The sequence below is a fragment of the Carcharodon carcharias genome, chromosome 6, assembly GCF_017639515.1.
Source record: "Carcharodon carcharias isolate sCarCar2 chromosome 6, sCarCar2.pri, whole genome shotgun sequence".
In the NCBI taxonomy this organism is placed as follows: domain Eukaryota; kingdom Metazoa; phylum Chordata; class Chondrichthyes; order Lamniformes; family Lamnidae; genus Carcharodon; species Carcharodon carcharias.
The window spans coordinates 175,397,157-175,417,236 of record NC_054472.1 but is presented as its reverse complement, the minus strand read 5'-3'; the positions used below and the strand labels follow the sequence as shown (position 1 = coordinate 175,417,236).

General features: G+C 43.0%; 1 protein-coding gene across 1 annotated transcript; it reads left to right on the top strand.

Moving 5' to 3' along the window:
* Positions 1–1,460: 1,460 nt before the first annotated feature.
* Positions 1,461–20,080, top strand: LOC121278727 (cathepsin Z-like). Its single transcript, XM_041189096.1, has 6 exons — positions 1,461–1,647; positions 10,729–10,892; positions 12,488–12,667; positions 14,992–15,142; positions 16,731–16,896; positions 19,834–20,080. Exons 1-6 carry the CDS (start codon positions 1,508–1,510, stop codon positions 19,945–19,947), a joined length of 915 nt encoding a protein of 304 aa, XP_041045030.1. The 5' UTR covers positions 1,461–1,507; the 3' UTR covers positions 19,948–20,080.

Sequence of the window (20,080 nt, the reverse complement as noted above, 5' to 3'; positions counted from 1 at the left end):
CCCCCTCTGCTGGCACATGTGCATATGGTAGCCTCAAGTGGACAAAATGCACAAAACTGGTGTTTAATTTTATCACATATACAATCTGCCTGCTCATTTTATAGATGCAACCGAACCACAGAAGAAAGTTACAGACCTTCATGTAATGTCCTTACATCATAACTAGCGTTTGTAGCACTGTACATGGTTTAACAGCAAATAAATGAGTTCCAACTGACTCATTCTTGGTGTACTGCTGCATGGACCTCTGGACATTGGTCAACGTAATGATCAAACTGAATATACTAATTATAGAGGCAAGATATTGTGAATTCTGTAAATCTGAAATCTAAACAGAAAATGCTGGAAATAGAGGCAGCATCTGTGGAGAGAGAAAGAGTTAACAGTTCAGGTTTGTGACCTTTCTTCAGTTTTCCACAGATGCTGCCTGGACAGCTGAATATTTCCAGCATTTTCTGTTTAGATTTATGAATTATGCAATATTGCATTGGCGGCATCTCCTTGAAGGCCTCATGTTGCTTGTTTATGGTTTTAAATGCCAATCTTAGTTTCAATTCATTTGGGCCAATGTCTTTTCAACTCACTAAAATTGGCCCTCTTCCTGCTGACTATCTTCACCTTTGAACTTTATCCATTTCTGTTATTGCTCTAAATCTGACAATATGATCACAATAATTTTGTGCATTCCATATCACAAGTTGCTGCAACTAGGTCATCTTCGTCATTATTACTGATAGACAGTATTATGAATTAGATATAATTGGTATAAAACATGCTGTACCATTGAAACATGCTTCGATTGCTTGATTTCACTCCCCAGATCAAGATCCAACACTGCTGATAGTGTAACCTATAAATAGCATAAGGTGGAGTGAGTTGGCTTTTTACATTTTCAAGTTTGCATATTCTATAGTTTGATCAGAACCACTTTTTACTTTACCAATTTTGCCCCAATCCTGCTCTTCAGCATGTTGTAATTTCCTGGGTCAGCCATACTACAGTACAGTACTTCACTCAAATGGCCATTCTTTAGATGTGACCTTTGACAGTGAATGTCAGTAAAAACACATTTGTCTTGCAACCTGTGGATGCAGAATAGTATTAAAGTGTAGTTTTATGTACCGAGGCAAATATATGGACAGTTAGGATGAAAAAAGGGGCACAGTTATAGTCAAAAGCAAAATGCTGCGGATGCTGGAAATATGAAATAAAAACAGAAAATGCTGGAAAAACTCAGCAGGTCTGGCAGCATCGGCGGAGAAGAATAGAGTTGACGTTTCGAGTCATATGACTCTTCCTCAGAACCGCCACAATGGGCCGAATGGCCCCCTGTGCTGTGTCATTCTATTAGAAGTTCACATGTTTAATTAATTAGAAGTTTTATCACTTTGATCTCTGGACCAGCAGTCCCTGGTTCCTGGGCTCCGTTCCAAGTTTCCTTTTCCGCCAACAGTTGATCTGCTGCATTCTCATGTGACTCCCCCTTCACCTCTCTAGCAGGGAGATTATGGCGTCTGAAGGTCGGCAGTATCTCTGTCAGATTCTCTTTGTGTCCTCCCTGTCCTTTGGGGCAGTGGGACAATACTTTAACCCTGATCTACCATGTCACAGACCGCAGGCAGCAGACGGGAGAGTCCAGAGTATCAAGTAAGGAAAATGAATGAACCTTGTAGTTGTAGCTGAGCACAGGAGTCGCACTGGTTGAAAAGCTGCCTTGTAAGGACAGGGTCTGTGCACACTGAGCCCCAGGGTTTACTGCCAGGCGGATACCCTGTCGCCAGAGAAGCTGCGGAAAGCAACCCTCACGGTCCCAGTCTATTACTGAAGAGGGAAAAGCCGGGCTTTAATAACCGCTGCATCCCTTGTTTGATAACACTCGGACCGGGGCGGGGGGACAGGACCTGGGAGAGTTCCAGCTTCAGGCTGAACCGCCAGCTGTTGAAAACCCCTCCGTCCGAGTGTCCGAAAACTGCTGAGGGAACCATCTGCCCAGGGTACTCATTCACTCACAAACACAAATCTCACTCACTCACTCACTTAAGCACTGTCAGGAAGATATAATAATGTTCATAATGTTATTGGAATTGATTGTAAAATAGAGTAACAGTGAGATATGTCTATATGTGTCTGTGTGTGTGTGAGACTTAATTAAGGTAGAGGCAGCTAGTCTGGGTGCTTTGGTGTAAATAAAGAAATTAGATTTGAAATGTTAATTAGGTAAAAATGGGGAAGTTTAAGAACAGGTGTCAAGGGAATATTTGCATTTTAAAATAAACTAGACGAGATTGTTTTCAAAAGAGGGAGTGAAATGTGTCACCTAGCCAGGTGAAGTTTAGAAAGAGTGTGTTTATTTTCCCCAAAGATTACTGGTAAAACTTAGTGCCATGAGAGATTTTTATCGTGTGCTTGCATGAACAGGAGAGAGAGCACATCCTGAGTGGGGCACAGCCAGAGTGGGTATTTGGAATTTGGTGCAAAGCGGGAATTGAACTGGGGACAAGGCGCTCTTTGCATTTTTTCCTTATTATCCAACTTCTTAAATCTTCAGAGCGTGCTGCAGCAGGAGAGGCTACAAGGGAAAGGAATCACTGGTAAGTAGTAGGTAAGGTATTTACTACTTTAATCACATAGTTTAAGGTCTTTTTGTGGTTTACAGTTTGTATCTTCTATAGTAATGAGGATCAGGAAAGAAGGGCCCTAGAGTAATTGACTTAAAAGGTTTAATTTAAAGGGATAAGTCATGGCAGGAGAGCTCAAAGCCGTGGTGTGCTCCTCGTGCTCCATGTGGGAAGCTGGGGACATTTCCAGTGTCTGGGACCAGCATGTGTGCAGGAAGGGTGCCCAGCTGCAGCTCCTGGAAGCTCGGGTTTCAGAGCTGGAATGGCGGCTGGGGACACTGTGGAGCATCCGTGAGTCTGAGAGCAGCGAGGATCGCACGTTTAGAGAGGTGGTCACACCACAGATGAAGGGATTTGAGGAAGGAAGGGAATGGGTGACCACCAGGCAGTCCAAGAGAAACAGACAAGTAGCTCAGGAGTCTCCTGGGTCCCGCTCGCAAATCGGTATTCCGTTTTGGAGGCTGATGAGGGCGATGGTTCCTCCAGGGAGTGCAGACAAAACCAAGCTTCTGGCACCACAAGCAGCCTGTCTGTACAGGAGGGGAGGAAGAGCAATAGTAATAGGGGATTCTATAGTCAGGGGAACAGATAGGCGCTACTGTGGCCGTCAACGTGACTCCAGGATGGTATGTTGCCTCCCTGGTGCCAGGGTCCGGGATGTCACTGAACGGTTGCAGGGCATCCTGAAAGGGGAGGGTGATAAGGCAGAGGTCATGGTACATGTTGGTACCAATGACATAGGTAGAAAGAGGGATGAGGTCTTGCATCAAGAATTCAGGGAGTTGGGCAGTAGTCTAAAAAGCAAGACCTCTCGGGTTGTAATCTCTGGATTACCCCCAGTGCCACGTGCTAGCGAGCTCAGAAATAGGAGAATAGCGCAGATGAATATGTGGCTTAAGAGATGGTGCAGGAGGGAGGGTTTTAGATTCCTGGATCACTGGGACCGTTTCTGGGGAAGGTGGGACCTGTACAAGTGGGACGGTCTACATCTGAACCAGAGCGGGACTAACATCCTTGTGGGCGGGTTTGCTAGTGCTGTTGGGAGGAGTTTAACCTAATTCAACAGGGGGAGGGGACACAATGTTAGCGGAATAGGGACACATCATAATACAGTAAAACAATCAAGTCAGAGGGAGTACAGCTGCATTAAGTTTCAAGGGAGTAAGGCAAGGCTGGATGGCCTCTACTTTAATGCCAGGAGTATTACAGGTAAACCGGATGAGTTAAGGGTGAGGGTTGACATGTGGAGTTGTGATATAGTAGCCATCACTGAGACGTGGTTGAGGGAAGGGCAGGATTGGCAGCTCAACATTCTGGGATATAGAATCTGCAGGCGAGACAGTGGAGGGGGTAAAAGAGGAGGAGGCATTGCATTATTAGTTAAGGAGTCAGTTATTGCAGTAAGGAGAGATGATATCTTGGAGGGAGCATCGAATGAAGCTTTGTGGGTCGAGCTTAGGAATAAAAAAGGGGCAACCACATTATTAGGAGTTTCTTATAGACCCCCAGATAGTCAGTGGGAAATTGAGGAGCAAATATGTGCACAATTTGTGGAGGTGTGTAAAAACAATAACAGTAGGGTAATTATATTAGGTGATTTCAACTTTCCCAACATTACTTGGGATAGACATAGTGTTAAAGGCTTGGATGGAGTGGATTTCTTGAAATGTGTACAGGAGAACTTTTTAGGTCAATATGTTGAGGATCCAACAAGGGACGGTGCATTACTGGACCTAATTCTGGGGAATGAAGCCGGACAGGTGGCTGAGGTGGTGGTGGGCGAGCATTTTAGTGACAGCGACCACAACATGGTACAATTTAAGCTCGTTATGGACAAAGAAATCGACAAGTTGCAAAAAAATGTTTTGGATTGGGGGAGAGTGGATTTTAGTAAAATAAGGCAGGATCTGGCCAAGGTAGACTGGGAACAGTTACTTGTGGGAAAATATACAGAAAAACAGTGGGGGTGTTCAAAAAGGAAATGGGGAGGGTACAGGCTCAACATGTTCCCTCCAGGGTGATAGGAAGGAGTAACAAGCCCAGAGAACCATGGATATCCAGAGATATTCAGGTTACGATGAGAAGGAAAAGAGAGGCTTTTAGCAGATACAGGGGAAGCAAATCAGCAGAAGCATTAGTGGAGTACAGACAGTGCAGGGTGAAGCTTAAGAAAACAATTAGGAGAGCAAAGAGGGGATATGAGAAAGCTCTGGCTGGTAAAAGTAGGGAAAATCCCAAGATATTCTATAAGTATATCAATGGGAAGAGGATAACCAGGGAAAGAGTAGGGCCCAGAAGGGACCAAGGGAGCAATCTATGGATGAAGCCAGAGGACATCGCTAGAGTGTTGAATGAATACTTCACGTCCTTTTTCACCCAAGAGAATGAGGATGAAGGTATCGAACTCAGGGAGAGAGACTGCGAGGTTCTTAAGCAAATTGATATAGGGAGTGACAAGGTATTGGAGATGTTGGTAGGCTTAAAAGTGGATAAATCTCCAGGTCCGGATGATTTGTGTCCCAGACTGCTGAGGGAGGCAAGGGAGGAGATCGCAGGGGCTCTGACCCGAATTTTTAATTCCTCTCTGGCCACGGGGGAGGTGGCCATAGGACTGGAGAACAGCTAATGTGGTTCCTCTATTTAAGAAGGGTTGTAGAGATAGGCCAGGGAACTATAGGCCAGTGAGTCTCATGTCAGTGGCAGGGAAACTATTAGAAAAAGTTCTGAAGGAGAGTATCTATCTCCACTTGGAGAGGCAAGGTTTGATCAGGGATAGTCAGCATGGTTTTGTCAGAGGGAGGTCATGCCTAACAAATTTGATTGAATTTTTTGAGGAGGTGACCAGGTGTGTAGATGAGGGTAGTGCAGTTGATGTAGTTTATATGGATTTCAGCAAAGCCTTTGACAAGCTCCCACATGGGAGACTTATAAAGAAGGCAAATGCACATGGGATACAGGGTCATTTGATAAGGTGGATTCAAAATTGGCTTAGTTGTAGGAGACAGAGGGTGATGACAGAAGGATGCTTTAGTGACTGGAAGCCAATGTCCAGTGGCGTACCACAGGGATCCGTGCTGGGTCCCCTATTATTTGTCATTTATATAAACAACATAGATGACTACGTGGGGGGTAGGATTAGTAAGTTTGCAGATGACACAAAGATAGGCTGGGTGGTTAACAGTGAGGTTGAGCGTCTTGGGCTACAGGAAGATATAGACGGGATGGTCAAATGGGCAGATAAGTAGCAGATGGAATTTAAACCTGAAAGGTGAGAGGTTCTTGATAGCAGCAGAGCATAAACTATAAATGAATTTGTTAAACCCAGGATGAATAAACAGTTTAACTGATGCAAATTTATCTATATTTAATGTAGAAAGTCTGTTTTTAAGTGGAATATTAGCGACAATTTAATGGTGAGTTTATCTATTAAAGGATATTTTTATATAGACATTTTCCTTCTCAGCTGGCTGTAAAGAGGACCCAGAGAAAAACAAGAGGCCAGTGAAGCCTGCATCTTCTCAGCCCACTGTCTCCAGCAAATGCGGTAGAGGCTGCCATGCTAGGCTGGGGTTCCTGAGCCCCACCAGGCGATGTTTAACACAGAGTTGACCACCAGGGCACAAGCCATCGTCTCACGAGACAGAAAGCTGCCAAGTAAAAAATTATTTTTCTTGTCACAAACACGGTAGACCAAATAACATCCTTTTGTGCTGTAATTTCTTTTTTTTATTCATTCACGGAATGTGGGCTTCGCTGGCTGGGCCTACATTTATTGCCCATCCCTAGTTGCCTTTGAACTGAGTAGCTTACTAGGCCATTTCAGAAGGCAATTAGGGAGAAGGCGGGAGAATGGGGTTGAGAAACTTATCAGCCATGATTGAATAGCGGAGCAGACTCGATGGGCCGAACGACCTAATTTCTGCTCCTATGTCTTATGGTCTTATCAACCACGCTGCTGTGGGCCTGGAGTCACGTGTAGGCCAGACCAGGTAAAGACAACAGATTTCCTTCCTGAAGGGCATTAGTGAACCAGGGGGGTTTTTGCAACAATGATCATCATTAGACTTTTGATTCTAGATTTTTATTAAATTCAAATTCCACCACCTGCCATCGTGTGATTTGAACCCAGGTCCCCAGGGGATTACTAGTCCAGCAAAAATACCACTACACCATCACCTCCCCCTCCTCCTCCTCCTTTGTGCTGTATGAAACTACTTTTCCTATGAAGCTGGCGAAATGGTAGATTATCAAGTACAAACTTACTCAATGAACAGATTCAATCACCACAATGCCTCTGGTTGCTCTGGCTTGTTTGAATTTTCATAACTGACATTCAGTTTCTAAAATAATTGGTTTCATACCGAACAAATCTCATAGCTTTGCTCTGAAAGTCTGCTACTTGTTCCCTTTAAATCTGCAATTTGAGCAGTCTTGCAGCACACGGGGTTTTGTGAGGAAATGTTGTTTTTGTTTTAACAATTGCTGGCTTTGAAGTCTTGTGACGAGATTTTAAGAGATGGTAACCAAGGCAAAAATATCACAAATCTGGACTCTACGGTGTTTGTGAAGATCAAAGCTGTACTCATTCTTCGAATGATAGTGAATTAGCATTTCTGTTTTGGAAACCACAATCCTTGAAGGAGAATTCTCCACTGCAACAGAAGTCCACTTTCAAGTTGACTTTAATCATAAGATGGAATCCTAGAATGATGCAGCACAGAAGGAGAGCACTCGGCCCACTGTGTCTTTGCCAGCTGTTTGGAAGAATGATCCAATTGGCCCCATTCCCCTGCCTTTTCTCCATAGAACTGCAAATTTCTGCCCTTAATATATTTTTACCACATCAATTATCCAAGGAATTGTGACCAGCAAATGTGTATCCATATAACTAAGTGTAGCTTGAAGAGAACTCACATGATAGCGGAATAAACTATCATTTATGGTGGTAGCTCGTGGATGTTCTTCCCCAGATCAGTACCATGGCTCATTAAAACTCTCATGTCCCATCTGATAAGTCATTGTGAACTTTGAAAGTTAGAGAGCTCTGCACATGGCATTTTTCAGACTTGCAAAATCATTTTTTGCCTCGAAGGACCATATAAGGTCAAGGAAAGAATTTGTCTTTATATAAAGCCTTTCACAACCTTATTGCGTTTCACTGCCTGTTTTACAGCCAGTGAAGTATTCTTGAATTGTAGCCGCTGTTGCAGTGTAGAAAATGTGGCAGTGAATTTGTGCAAAGCAAAGTCCCACACACAGCAATTAGGTCCATAACTAGATAGCCTGATTTTCACTGATGTTTGTTGAGGGATAAATTTTGATCAGGACACCAGGAGAACACCTGTCTTTCTTCATGTAGCTTTGTTATCCAGAGAAACTTCTACATCCAGAGTAACTTGGAAAATTTATGGCCCTTTGTTTCTGTGTTGACCAAAAAAAGAGCTAATCCCACTTTCCAGTTCTTGGTCCCTAGCCTTGCAGGTTACGGCACTTAAAATAGAAATCCAAGTACTTTTTCAATGCAATGAGGGTTTCTGCCTCTATCACCTTTGCAGGTAATGCGTTCCAGACCCCTTGTGACACTCTGGGTGAAAAAGCTCTCCTCCTGTCTCCTCTAATTCTTCTACCAGTTACTTTAAGTCTGTGCTCCCTGGCTATTAGCCTCTTTACCAAAGGAAGTGGAGAGTTTAGCAAGGTTTTATCCCAGTTTATGAAACTCTGCTTTGTGCATATAAATTGGTGAGTTATCAAACCTCCATATCAACCTATTTGTCTGAGGATGGTATGGATTGCTTCAAAATCTTTACTTGGCACAGTTGCCATAATTGGGTGACAAAGTGAGATATAAAATTAGTTCCTTGATCAGACAAAATTTCTACTGGGAATTCAGTTCAGATTAATGCACATCTGCACGCCTGGATGTGGAGGTTAACCACATCTGGATACCGCATGTGTCGTCTCCAGCGGTTAATATGTAACATTTCCCTGATTGACTTCTGGTGAACATGGAGCCCACAATAACAAAGGTTACTTTTTTGAAACATTGGGCTGCGGTGGAACTTTGTTACAGTTCCTGATTTACCACAAACCTTGACATTTTTCACGTCTTAATGAAATTCAGCATGTGTCTTTAGAGATAATAGGGCAATGCAACTGTTTGGCGACCTGTATCTTTTATATTTCATCCCTGCGAGAGGGACATTTTAGTCAAATCTTTTGTAAACTTTTTTGACATTGGCACCACCATTTGCTAGAACACTTCCAGTTGCTGCTCCTCAAATTTGGAGTGGTAAAGCCAGGCATCCCCATAACTAGCCCAGCCTGTTGGATCAGGCTCAGTGTCTCAAATGCTGTGGAAGGCTTGAACTTGTACTCTTTGTAACAAGGGGTTAGTGTGCTAAGCCTTTGCCAACTCTTGGTGGTCTGGGCTTTCCTGATTGAGTGATCCTTATGTTACATACAGAAGTGTCTCTCTCATGAAGTTACTTGGCTTGAGATTACAGCATTGGCAGTCTCCTCATCCCAAGGCCTGACCATCGTGCAATTACAGTGGACTAGCTTGCCACAGTGGCCTTTGCTGGTCTCTGAGTCACCATTAAAGCTTTCTAAACTAAACCAATCTAGGTGTTCCATTATTGAAATCAGTGCACAGAAAATCATCGAAAGATACCAGGGTGGATGGTTCTACGTGTTTGTTCCCAACCAAAGGTCATCCCTACCTAGACCTTGACCAGCGGTAAAACAACTGACCCAGTGAGATTATGAATATGAGTCCTCCTGCACCTTAGGATCCAGATGAGGAGAATTTTTTTTTTTCTCGGAGGTTGTGAATCTTTGGAATTCTCTACCCCAAAGGGCTGTGGGATCTCAGTCATTGAGTATGTTTAGAGATTGACAGATTTCTAAAAAACCAATGATGTAAAGGATTATTGAGATAGCGTGGGGGAAAAGGGCATCGAAGTGGATGATCAGCCATGATTATATTGAATGGTGGAGCAGGCTTGATGGGCTGAATGGTCTGCTCCTGTGTTGTTTCTATGTTGTTGTATGGCTGTCTGATTATTCCAATTTTGGGAGCTACCCAGTAAAGAAAGGCTTTGCATTGATATAGCACCTTTCTTATCTTTCTTGTCCTTGGAACACCCCGTAGTACATCACCTAATTGCTTTTCAAGTGTACCACTAGTCCTCCAGTGGCTTCTTAATTTATTAAGACTGGGTGTAGGAATGCATGAGATCTCTTTGGAACATTCCACATTCTTCGAATTTTCTAGATGGTACCTTGGCCCATTCATTGCTTGCATACTTTGGGCACCTGTTGCCTCTCTCATCCTATGCTTTTCTTCACTCTGGTGATCTCTAGGTTGTACACGTAGAAAGCTTAGTTTTTTTCTCTCACCTGCTTACTGGTAGGAATCTAACTACTACCAGTTCCTTTATGATAGTCCAAAAATTGAACAGGGAAAAACATGGGGATAGCTAAATTCTCTTGACAAGGGAGCACTTTTAAGAATTGTCTCTTGTTGTGTGGGAGAGTTGTGAGTAAATTGGTAGGTATGATTAGATTATATTAAAAAAACACTTGTATTTATATAGTGCTTTTCCCAACCACTGGCATCTCAATGCATGTTACAGCCATTGAAGTACTTTTTGTAGTGTAGTCAGTGTTGGAATGTGGGAGATCTTGCTACCAATTTGTGCACAGTAAGTTCCCACTAATAGCAATGTGACAATGACCAATCTGTTTTTTGTCTGATGTTAATTGGTGGATAAATATTGGCTAGGAGATAGCTCTCTTTTTCGAAGTGGCACCATGGGATCTTTTACACCCACTCACACAGGCAGACGGGGCCTCGGTTTAACACCTCATCTGAGGCACAGCATCACTCTGGTACTGCACTAGAGTGTCAGCCTTGATTGTCATGCTCAGACTCTGGATTGGGACGTGAACCATGAACCCTCGTAACTCAGAGGCAAGGGTATTAGCAACTGAGCCACAGCTGACACTTTAAAGCTGCCATTGCAGCTGCTCTGTACAGTCAGCTGGTTTGTTGAGCTGAAAGGCCTGTCCGTATTCCATGCTTTCTGGTGTAAAATATCTCTTTTTCCAGGACATACCCGCGACCTTATGAATATCTGAAAGTCTCTGATTTGCCGAAGGTTTGGGATTGGCGAAACGTGAATAACAGAAGCTATGTCAGCATCACCCGTAACCAACATATTCCTCAATACTGTGGCTCATGCTGGGCTATGGGAACAACGAGCGCACTTGCAGGTGAGTTTAAGCTCATCCCCGGCAGCTGTTCTCTCACCCAACTCTCCCCAATGTTTGTTAAAGTAAGCAGCTGCGATATGAAATAAAGACAGGAATGTTGGAAATCTGCGGGGAGAGAAAGAGTGGCCAGAATTTTACCACGCGCGGGCAGACATGCCCTGCCCATCTGGCCATGAAATAGCGCGAGATGACATCGGGCGAGCATCCCGACGTAATCAGGCACTCTTGCTTGGCAGACGTGCACAGCAGTCAGAAGCGCACCCGCCGACAATTAAACCCATTGAGGAGGCAATTGAAAGCGATTTTTCATGGCCTGTCCACCTTTACGGTTAGCGGAGGGGCCAATCCCCCAGGCGGCCTTTACACTTTGGCTCAAACCTCGATCCAGGGCGGGATGAAACCTCCGAGGGGAAATAAAATAAAAAGAGATATCTGGGGAATTTTTATATGAGGTATACTTTCAGATGCTTGACTGTGCTGCATGGACGTCTTTTGCTGTTGCGTTTATTCTGTGGAGGTCTGCAGCTCCCCGGGGCAGCTGTCTGCTTTCAGGGAGCTCGGTGGGAGTGTTCACCAGCATCCACGATGGTGTCGGCACCCGCCCTCTCCCTGCCCCCACCGGCAGCGCCGAGCCTTTCTCAGCGCATGCTTCATGCTGGCTGCCCGTTAATTGGCCAACCAGTGTGAAATCGCAGTTGGGGACCTGTTTCCCATCCACTCCCGGGCCTGCTGACCACGCAAGCCCAACGAGGGAAAAATTCAGGCCAGAGTTAACATTTCAGATTGTTGACCTTTGATCAGAACTGGATAGGAGATGTAGCAGGTTTTCTCTTTTAGCAAGTACAGAGGCAGGGAGAGGGGGAGGGAGAAAAGAGCAAAAAGGAAGGTCTTTGGTTGCCCGGAAAGCCGGAGAAGTTAAAGGACAAGAGGGATGATGGTGCAAGACAGGTTAAAAGGGGAGCGGTACTGGGGCAAGTAAACAAACAAAAGATGGGTCAAAAAATACTGGTGTCTGCAAAAATGGGAGCAGGGGTTATGATCTAAAATTGTTGAACTCAACGTTGCAGAAGTCTGTAAAATACACGATTGGAACAGGGGGAGCTGCTTCTTAAGCTTGTGTTGAACTGTGATATGATGATAGTTATAGGACAAGGCAACTCTAGGGTGGTGGGGCTGAAATTGGATCATTTTATGGTAGGTCAGAAATTAGAGGACACAAGTTTCAAGCTGTATCCCATTAATATTTAAGCTAGCTGAAGGGAGTTATAGGATGGGATGATTGAGATCCTTTGCATTGAGCTTGGAGCCCAGTGGATTTACACTGCACTATATTTCATGTAGCTGATAGCAATATGTTTCACTTTGGTTATCTTGTATGAGATGCTCTGATATTTCTGTGTAACTTGACCTGGGAGATACTTAATCACATACATTAATAAAAGAAAGATTTGCATTTATATAGTGTATTTCACAACCCTAGCTAATCCCAAAGTGCTTTACAGCTAGTGAAGTACTTTTGGAAGTGCAGTCAGTGTTGCAGTGTCTGAGAAGAAGGTTTTGGGGTGCTGGAGTCTGCTTTTACTTGGTTTCCACAGATCGTATAAACGTCAAGAGGAAAGGTGCTTGGCCTTCTGCATATTTGTCTGTCCAGAATGTTCTAGACTGCGGTCAATCTGGCTCTTGCTATGGGGGAGACCATTTAGCAGTTTGGAGTTATGCTCATGACAATGGAATACCAGATGAAACCTGCAACAACTACCAGGCTAAGGACCAAGGTACATTCGCATCTTAACTCTCCTTTTAATAAAAGGCCTGACCTTCCTTTGTGTGTACACAAATGCTTTTAAATAGACTTAAAATGTCAGTCCTGGTATTACTGTTATGTTTCATTGTAGCTACTCTTGATCAATAGGACAGGTTAATTTTTTGCATGTAATCCCTTCATCATAACAGAAAACTAAGAAAGGCCATAAAAATGTTACATAGAATTGCATAGAGTTTACAGCTCAGTAACAAGCCGCTTGGCCCAACAGGTCCATGCTGGCATTGATGCTCCAAATGGGTCTCCTCTCACCCCACTTTCACTAACTCTATCAATTTATCTCTCTATTCCTTTCTTACTCAATGAGCACTCTGGGATTGCAATGCAATTTAACCTTTGGGTAGTGGGCCGCCTGTCCTACTATTGGTCTGCAGCCCCCACTTAAGTTGAAGCTCACCCACATTGAGTTTTATAGCATAGCGGGAAGCCATTTGGCCCATCATGTCTGTGTTAACTCTCTAAAAGATTTGTCCACCTATCCCATTTTCCCGCCTTACTTGTTTTCCCCTACTCTTCTCTTTCCTCTTTCAAATTTTTATCCATGCCCCTTTAAAAGTTAGCATGAATTCTGTTTTTCCCACTGTTTTTGCTACAGCTTTCCACGTTCAAATTGCCCTATGTGTGAGATGACAATTTTCCAATCCCTCCTTTCATTCTTTTAGTGATGGTCTTAAATTAATATTCTCTTGGTTACGGGCTCACCAAACTATAGTCCTTCCCTATTTACCTGATCTAAACTGCTTATAGTTGTGAACACCTCCAGTGGATGTGCTCCCCTGTGTGAGAACAGGCAAAGTGAGGTCCCAACAAAAATATTCATCAAGGGCACTAGAAAGGAACCACTTCACCTTAACCCTTCACTAAAAAACCATCTGGGGTTCACCACCCAGTCTGCGCCTCAGAATTAATGATGATTTAAGTTTGTCTCATTGAATTGTTTTTCGTCAACTACTTGAGATTACGAATCTCTCACCAGGATGCAAACACGCTATTGAATGTGGTCTTAAATCCTTTTTTGCATCAATTATCAATATGTCAGACAGCAAAGTCATAAACTAAGAATTTTTAATGATTTGTCACATTTCGGAATCACGATTAGTGGCACAAAGTTTGCTTCACCCCATCAATAGTGCAACTGTCTACACTATTCACCTACTCCCTAGCAACACTGAAGCCTGGAGCTGACAACTGCATATAGACCCAAAGAATTGTTAAATTTTCTCGTGTCACAGACCAGCATTATTTGAAACTAATTACCAACATAGCACTATCATTGTTTGCTTCAGCTTCCCAGCTTAAGCGGCTTTGAGTTCAGTACAACTAAAGGCTTAAACATTGAGCATGTAAATAATTTGTGGATGGGGTTAAGTGATTAAGTAAATAAGAGGTTATGTCACATTAACATGAACTGTTTGACCATTGAGGTTTGGTGTTTGAGAGTGTCGCAAATTTCTGAAATTATAGGTGGCTAAACATAAATTTGGGGTGCGAAATCACCTGAAATGTGAAAGTAAGAAAATTGGGTGCCATTTAAAGTATAAATTTAAAAAGTTAAAATATTTTTTAAAATCCCCTTCTACACCAAAAATTGAACATGGAAGTCAGAGCTATGAGAAAGTGCTCCCCAGTGTCACCCAGTGGCCAGAGCTGACAACTGTATAGCAACGTTGGACGACTTAGAAGCAGAAGTCAGCCATTTGGTCCTTCAAGCCTGCTCCGTCATTCGATAACAGCAATGTATAAAATAAAGTAAAAAAAATAAAAAATGATATCTATAGGATAATGCAGACCCAGAGCAAATCTTGAAGCATTCTGGTGTCACTGACTGTCAGTTTAATGGGAAAATGCTACTTAAAAAGGTTACAGGTGCTGCAGGTTGAGTGTGGATTCCTGTACAGTGCCGGAAAAGCTGCAAGTTTGGTTGTACTGAACTCAAAGCTGCTTAAGCTGGGACGCTAAAGCAAACAATGATAGTGCTATGTTGGTAATTAGTTTCAAACAGTGCTGGTCTTTGTGACACGAGAAAGTTTAACAATTCTTTGGGTCTATATGTAGTTGTCAGCTGTGGGCTTCGGTGTTGCCAGGGAGTAGGTGAATAGTGCAAGCAGTTGCACTATTGATGAGGTGAAGCAAACTTTGTGCGCGTAACGGTCCCTTCTTGTCTCTCATTCTGTGCGCACTGACAGAGTAACCAGTAACGGCCTCCAGATCATAATTCAATTTTGGTCGCTTAGATCCTACTATACATTTTTTGACTGTGTCATTCCTTTGCTGTAGAGTGTAAGCCATTTAACCAGTGTGGCACGTGCACTACCTTTGGTGTCTGCAATGTGATCCAGAACTATACCGTGTGGAAAGTTGGGGATTATGGTGAAATTAGTGGACGTGAGCAGATGAAGGCAGAAATCTACACCAATGGGCCTGTCAGGTAATGGATTCGGTTGTTACTGGTTTGTCCAACCTGTTGTATTTCATTATATTTTTCAGTACTAGTTATTTGACTGAACTCATTATATTTGGGTGGTGGGGATGAGATGGGCCGTAAGAAGGAAAGGAAGTTTTAAGTTTTGTCAGTTATTGCTGCTTTTGTCAGTGCCTTGTTAGAAGGCCAGAGATTAACCACGCTGCTTAGAAATGCCAGTTGCTTTTCCAGTTTTTTTTTAAACTTCTTCCCTCTCTCCCACCTTTTTAATTTTAGCTATTACAATGAGCCATTTGAGAAGCAAGGAATTCAGACTATAAGGCAAAGATTGCTCAAACTGTCTGGCTAGAATCCAGCTGGTTGACCTATGACACAACAACTTGCGTTCATATAGCACCTTCTAGACATTGCATGATGCTATTGTGCTTCATAATGAACTTTATCAAACAAAACTTGACCCTGAGCCAGATAAGGAAATTTTGGTCAGGTGACCAAAAACTTGGTCACCAGAGGTAGGACTTAAGGAGCATCTTGAAAGAAGAGAGAGACACAGAGTTTTAGGCAATAAATTCCACAGCGTATGGCCTAGACAGCTGGAGGCAAATGGTGGACTAATGAATATTGGGATGTGCAGGAGGCCCGAATTGGAAGAACTCAAGAGTTCTCAGAGTTGCAGGGCTGGAAGTGGTCACAGAGATACGCACCAGCCCAATAAAGAAATGAGAGGACAGATGACCTGCATCATGTTGGAAAACACAGTGGAGACAAATACAGCTTTCTGCTTAGAAAAAGCAAGAGGGTTTGTCTTTCATTAGATTGAATGGACATGTGAATTTATTGTCTGGTGTCCACTTATGCCAATCTAGATTCTTTCTGCAGCAAGCATTTTGAATTGTAAGATGTTTACTGAACCATCACAAGTTTGAACGTTGAGCTATGACAATACGAAATTGCATTGGATCACGTGCAGTTTTCACAAAAGCAATTCCTCATCAAAAAGCAAAATGAGCCTCATGACACCACCATTGTCACTCACATTCTATTCCTGCTGCCTATCAGCAAAGCATGGAAATTGAGCAAGTCTCTTGCACATCCAGACAAAGTAGTGGGAAAATACAAAAGAAATGAGAGAAGGGAATATAACTATATTATTGGGGCTGCTTACTGACATTTGTGGAAAAGGAAGAATATTCAGATTCAAAATAATTTGGCATTTCTTTTAACATAGAATCATAGGCACCCAAAGTGGCGATTCAGCCCATTATGTCTGCACTGGCTTTTGGAAAGAGCTATCCAATTAGCCCCACTTCTCTGCTTTTGTCTTGCAAATTTCTCTTGTTGAAGTACTTATCCAATTCCCTTTTGAAAGTTGTTATTGAATTTATTCCCACAAGCTTTACAGGCGTTGCATTCCAGATTGTAACAACGACTTGCTGTGTGAAAAAACCATCCTTTTTAACCCCCCCTTTCGTTTTAAAATCTCTGTCCTCGGGTTGTCCCTCTGCGTGCCAGTTGAAGAAAGTTTCTCCTTATCGATCCGGTCTACCAAAAATTTTCAGGAATTGTAACCTGCTGTGTTCTATTTGGGTTCCAGCTGTGGTATAATGGCAACAAAGAAACTGGATGCTTACCGTGGAGGAGTGTTTGCAGAATATGAGCCGCTGGCTATCACCAATCACATTGTGTCAGTGGCAGGCTGGGGTGTGGATGAAGATGGAACAGAGTACTGGATAGTCCGGAACTCTTGGGGTGAACCATGGGTGAGTGCGCTGCCTGTCTTATGTATTTCCATGTAGTGCGGGGTAAGGGATTTTCATGGTCACAAAGTCCATTTGGAAGAAGATGATTGAGGCCATTGCAGAGCAGAGTGGGGAGGGGCCAAACCAGGGCAGCTATTGAATGGCATTGAACACAATGTAGAGACAGGAATGTTTTCCCTCAACCCTGCAACATAAAACCTGTCCACTTAACCAACTTTAATTCACCTGATACAGTCTAACAGATTCTTCAGTGAGCCAGCCAGTAAAAGTCATATTTCCATAATAAAGTTGTTGATAAAGATGAATCTTTTAGAACATTTTGTCCATCGAGCTTGTAAAGTATGGCAGCTCTCATTTTAATCTATATATTCCTTAATACCTTAATTTCCCAAGTGTCTTTCTCCCTTTAAAAGAAAGGCTTGCATTTATATAGCACCCTGGACAACCTCCTCAGGATTCCTAAAGTGCTTTATGGCCAAAGAAGTATTTTTGAAAAGTAGTCACTGTTGAAACATAGGAAACGCAACACCCAATTTGTGTACAGCAACTCCCTCCCACAAACAGCAATGTGATAAATATTGACCAGGACACAACTTATTGTACAGTCAAGGTTTACCGTATTCCATAGTCTCATGCCTATGAAGAAGTGCTTTTCTGGATTCACATTTAGTTAGTTCTCATTTGAAGGTCGTGTCCTCGTGTTCTGAGGCCTCTATTAGAGGAACGAATTCCATCAACCTGCCTTGGCTGCATATCCCTTAACACCTTTGGATGGCATAAATCTATCACTCTCAGAATTAAAATGATTACTTGCAAAGAGTTGTTTGGGTAATACAGAACTTGAGTATTGCTGAAAAAAGAGATTTTTTTTGTTGAAGCTTTTTGCCTTGCACTCATCAGGACAATTCGCAAGAAAATACTAATGTCAGAGGAAACAGCATATTTATACTGTATGAAAAGAGAATGTTGATTGGTTGGCAAGTGGACTCCCATTGGTAGAGGCATTACCATGGAGAATGTACTAGTTGATGTTGATTGACAGTTAATTGCCAAGCATTGTTTGAAATTTAAACCAGACAGCTTGACTTTGATTGGTCAAGACATTGTCCTGGGGAATGGCTGTCACTTGTTTACGTGAAACAGGCGCAAAGTTTCTGTCTTTCTGGGCCCTGTGTCTTAATATGCGTAGCTTCCAGTACGCATTAATATGCAACACTGTGACTCCCACTAATGATCTTAAATTGGTTGTCAGCGTAATTCTTAGCACGCTGAGGATTATTTAGCAAATGTTGTCCAATCGCGAAATCATGTCTAATGTTGGACACCATATTTTGAGTTTTGCAAGCACGGGCTGGTTGGGTACGGTCTATGCCCTGCCCGTATGGCCTACGTACCTAGCATCACACTAGCACTGAAATTTATACACCACATTGAGTTTGTGCGATATACAGCATGAAATGATCTGATCACAGAATCACACAGTGCAGAAGAGGCCCTTCACCCATCGAGTCTGCACTGACTCGTGAGAAACACCTGACCTACCTACCTAATCCCATTTACCAGCACTTGGCCCATAGCCTTGAATGTTATGATGTGCCAAGTGCTCATCCAGGTATTTTTTAAAGGATGTGAGGCAACCCACCTCCACCACCCTCCCAGCCAGTGCATTCCAGACCGTCACCCCCTCTGGATAAAAAGTTTTTTCCTCACATCCCCCCCTAAACCTCCTGCCCCTCACCTTGAACTTATGTCCCCTTGTGACTGACCCTTCAACTAAGGGAAATAGCTGCTCCTTATCCACTCTGTCCATGCCCCTCATGATCTTGTACACCTCAATCAGGTCGTCCCTCAGTCTTCTCTGCTCCAAGGAAAACAACCCAAGTCTATCCAACCTCTCTTCATAAGTTAAATGTTCCATCCCAGGCAACATCCTAGTGAATCTCTGCACCCCCTCCAGCGCAATCATATCCTTCCTAAAATGTGGCACCCAGAACTGCACACAGTACTCCAGCTGTGGCCTCACCAAGGTTCTATACAACTCCAACATGACCTCCCTACTTTTGTAATCTGATTGATAAAGGCAAGTGTCCCATATGCCTTTTTCACCACCCCACTAACATGCCCCTCCGCCTCCAGAGATCCATGGACACACACGCCAAGGTCCCTTTGTTCCTCAGAACATCCTAGTGTTATGCCGTTCATTGAGTACTTCCTTGATCAGGGTAGCCATTATCCTGCAGGATGCCTTTAATGCGCCCTATTTCAACATCAAGCTTGCACGGTGAGCTCATGGCTTGGGCCCTATTTACAAGGTTGCCGATAAGACCAATCTTATAACGTGCTGAATTGTAAGAATCCCAATTCGTATACTGACCAGTGAAGGTAAGCTTGCGTGGGCCGTGGTAGAGAAACCCGTGGCAGATTTCTCTACTAGTACATCAAGGAAAGGGAGGTTATTTGACTGCCCCATTTCATAGGTGATTTTTGAGTGCAGGATGGAGCCTATTAAGACATGCAAGGAAATTGTTACATGCAGCTGTGGATCTAAATATATAGCAAATGTATTTCAGGGTATTTTATATATGGTTTCCCCTGATATTGATATTTTCTTGTGAATTGTCCTGATGAGTACAAGATGAAAAGCTTAGACAAAAAAAGCCCCTGCTTAATTACTGTTGAAGGGCTTCTATGAAGAAGTGACCTTCTTAAGCAAAGGACGCATATATTATGCGACTCCATTGCAATTTATTTTTGAGCAAGTTTCATTGCTATTTGGTCACCTAAAATAGCCTTTGAGAGCTGAAACTGAAAACATATTGGATAGATGACAACATAATTCGATTGGATAATTTATTTTTAGCTTCCACAAGTATTGATACTAAACATCTGAAGAATTTGGAAAGGTTGATTTATTGTTTCTGTCTATAATCCCCACAGGGAGAGTTTGGGTGGCTACGGATTGTCACTAGTGCCTATAAAAATGGGAAGGGCAATCACTACAACCTTGCCATTGAGCGGCAGTGTGGCTATGGAGATCCTATACTACAATGAGGAGCTGCCTTTGCAACCACAGAGCTTGTAGAATAAAGCAGCCATATTTTACCTTGGCATAAATTTGAAGTGGATGTTAATATAACCAGTGTATAAAACTGTAAAGTAAATAATAAGATTGATTTGTAACTTG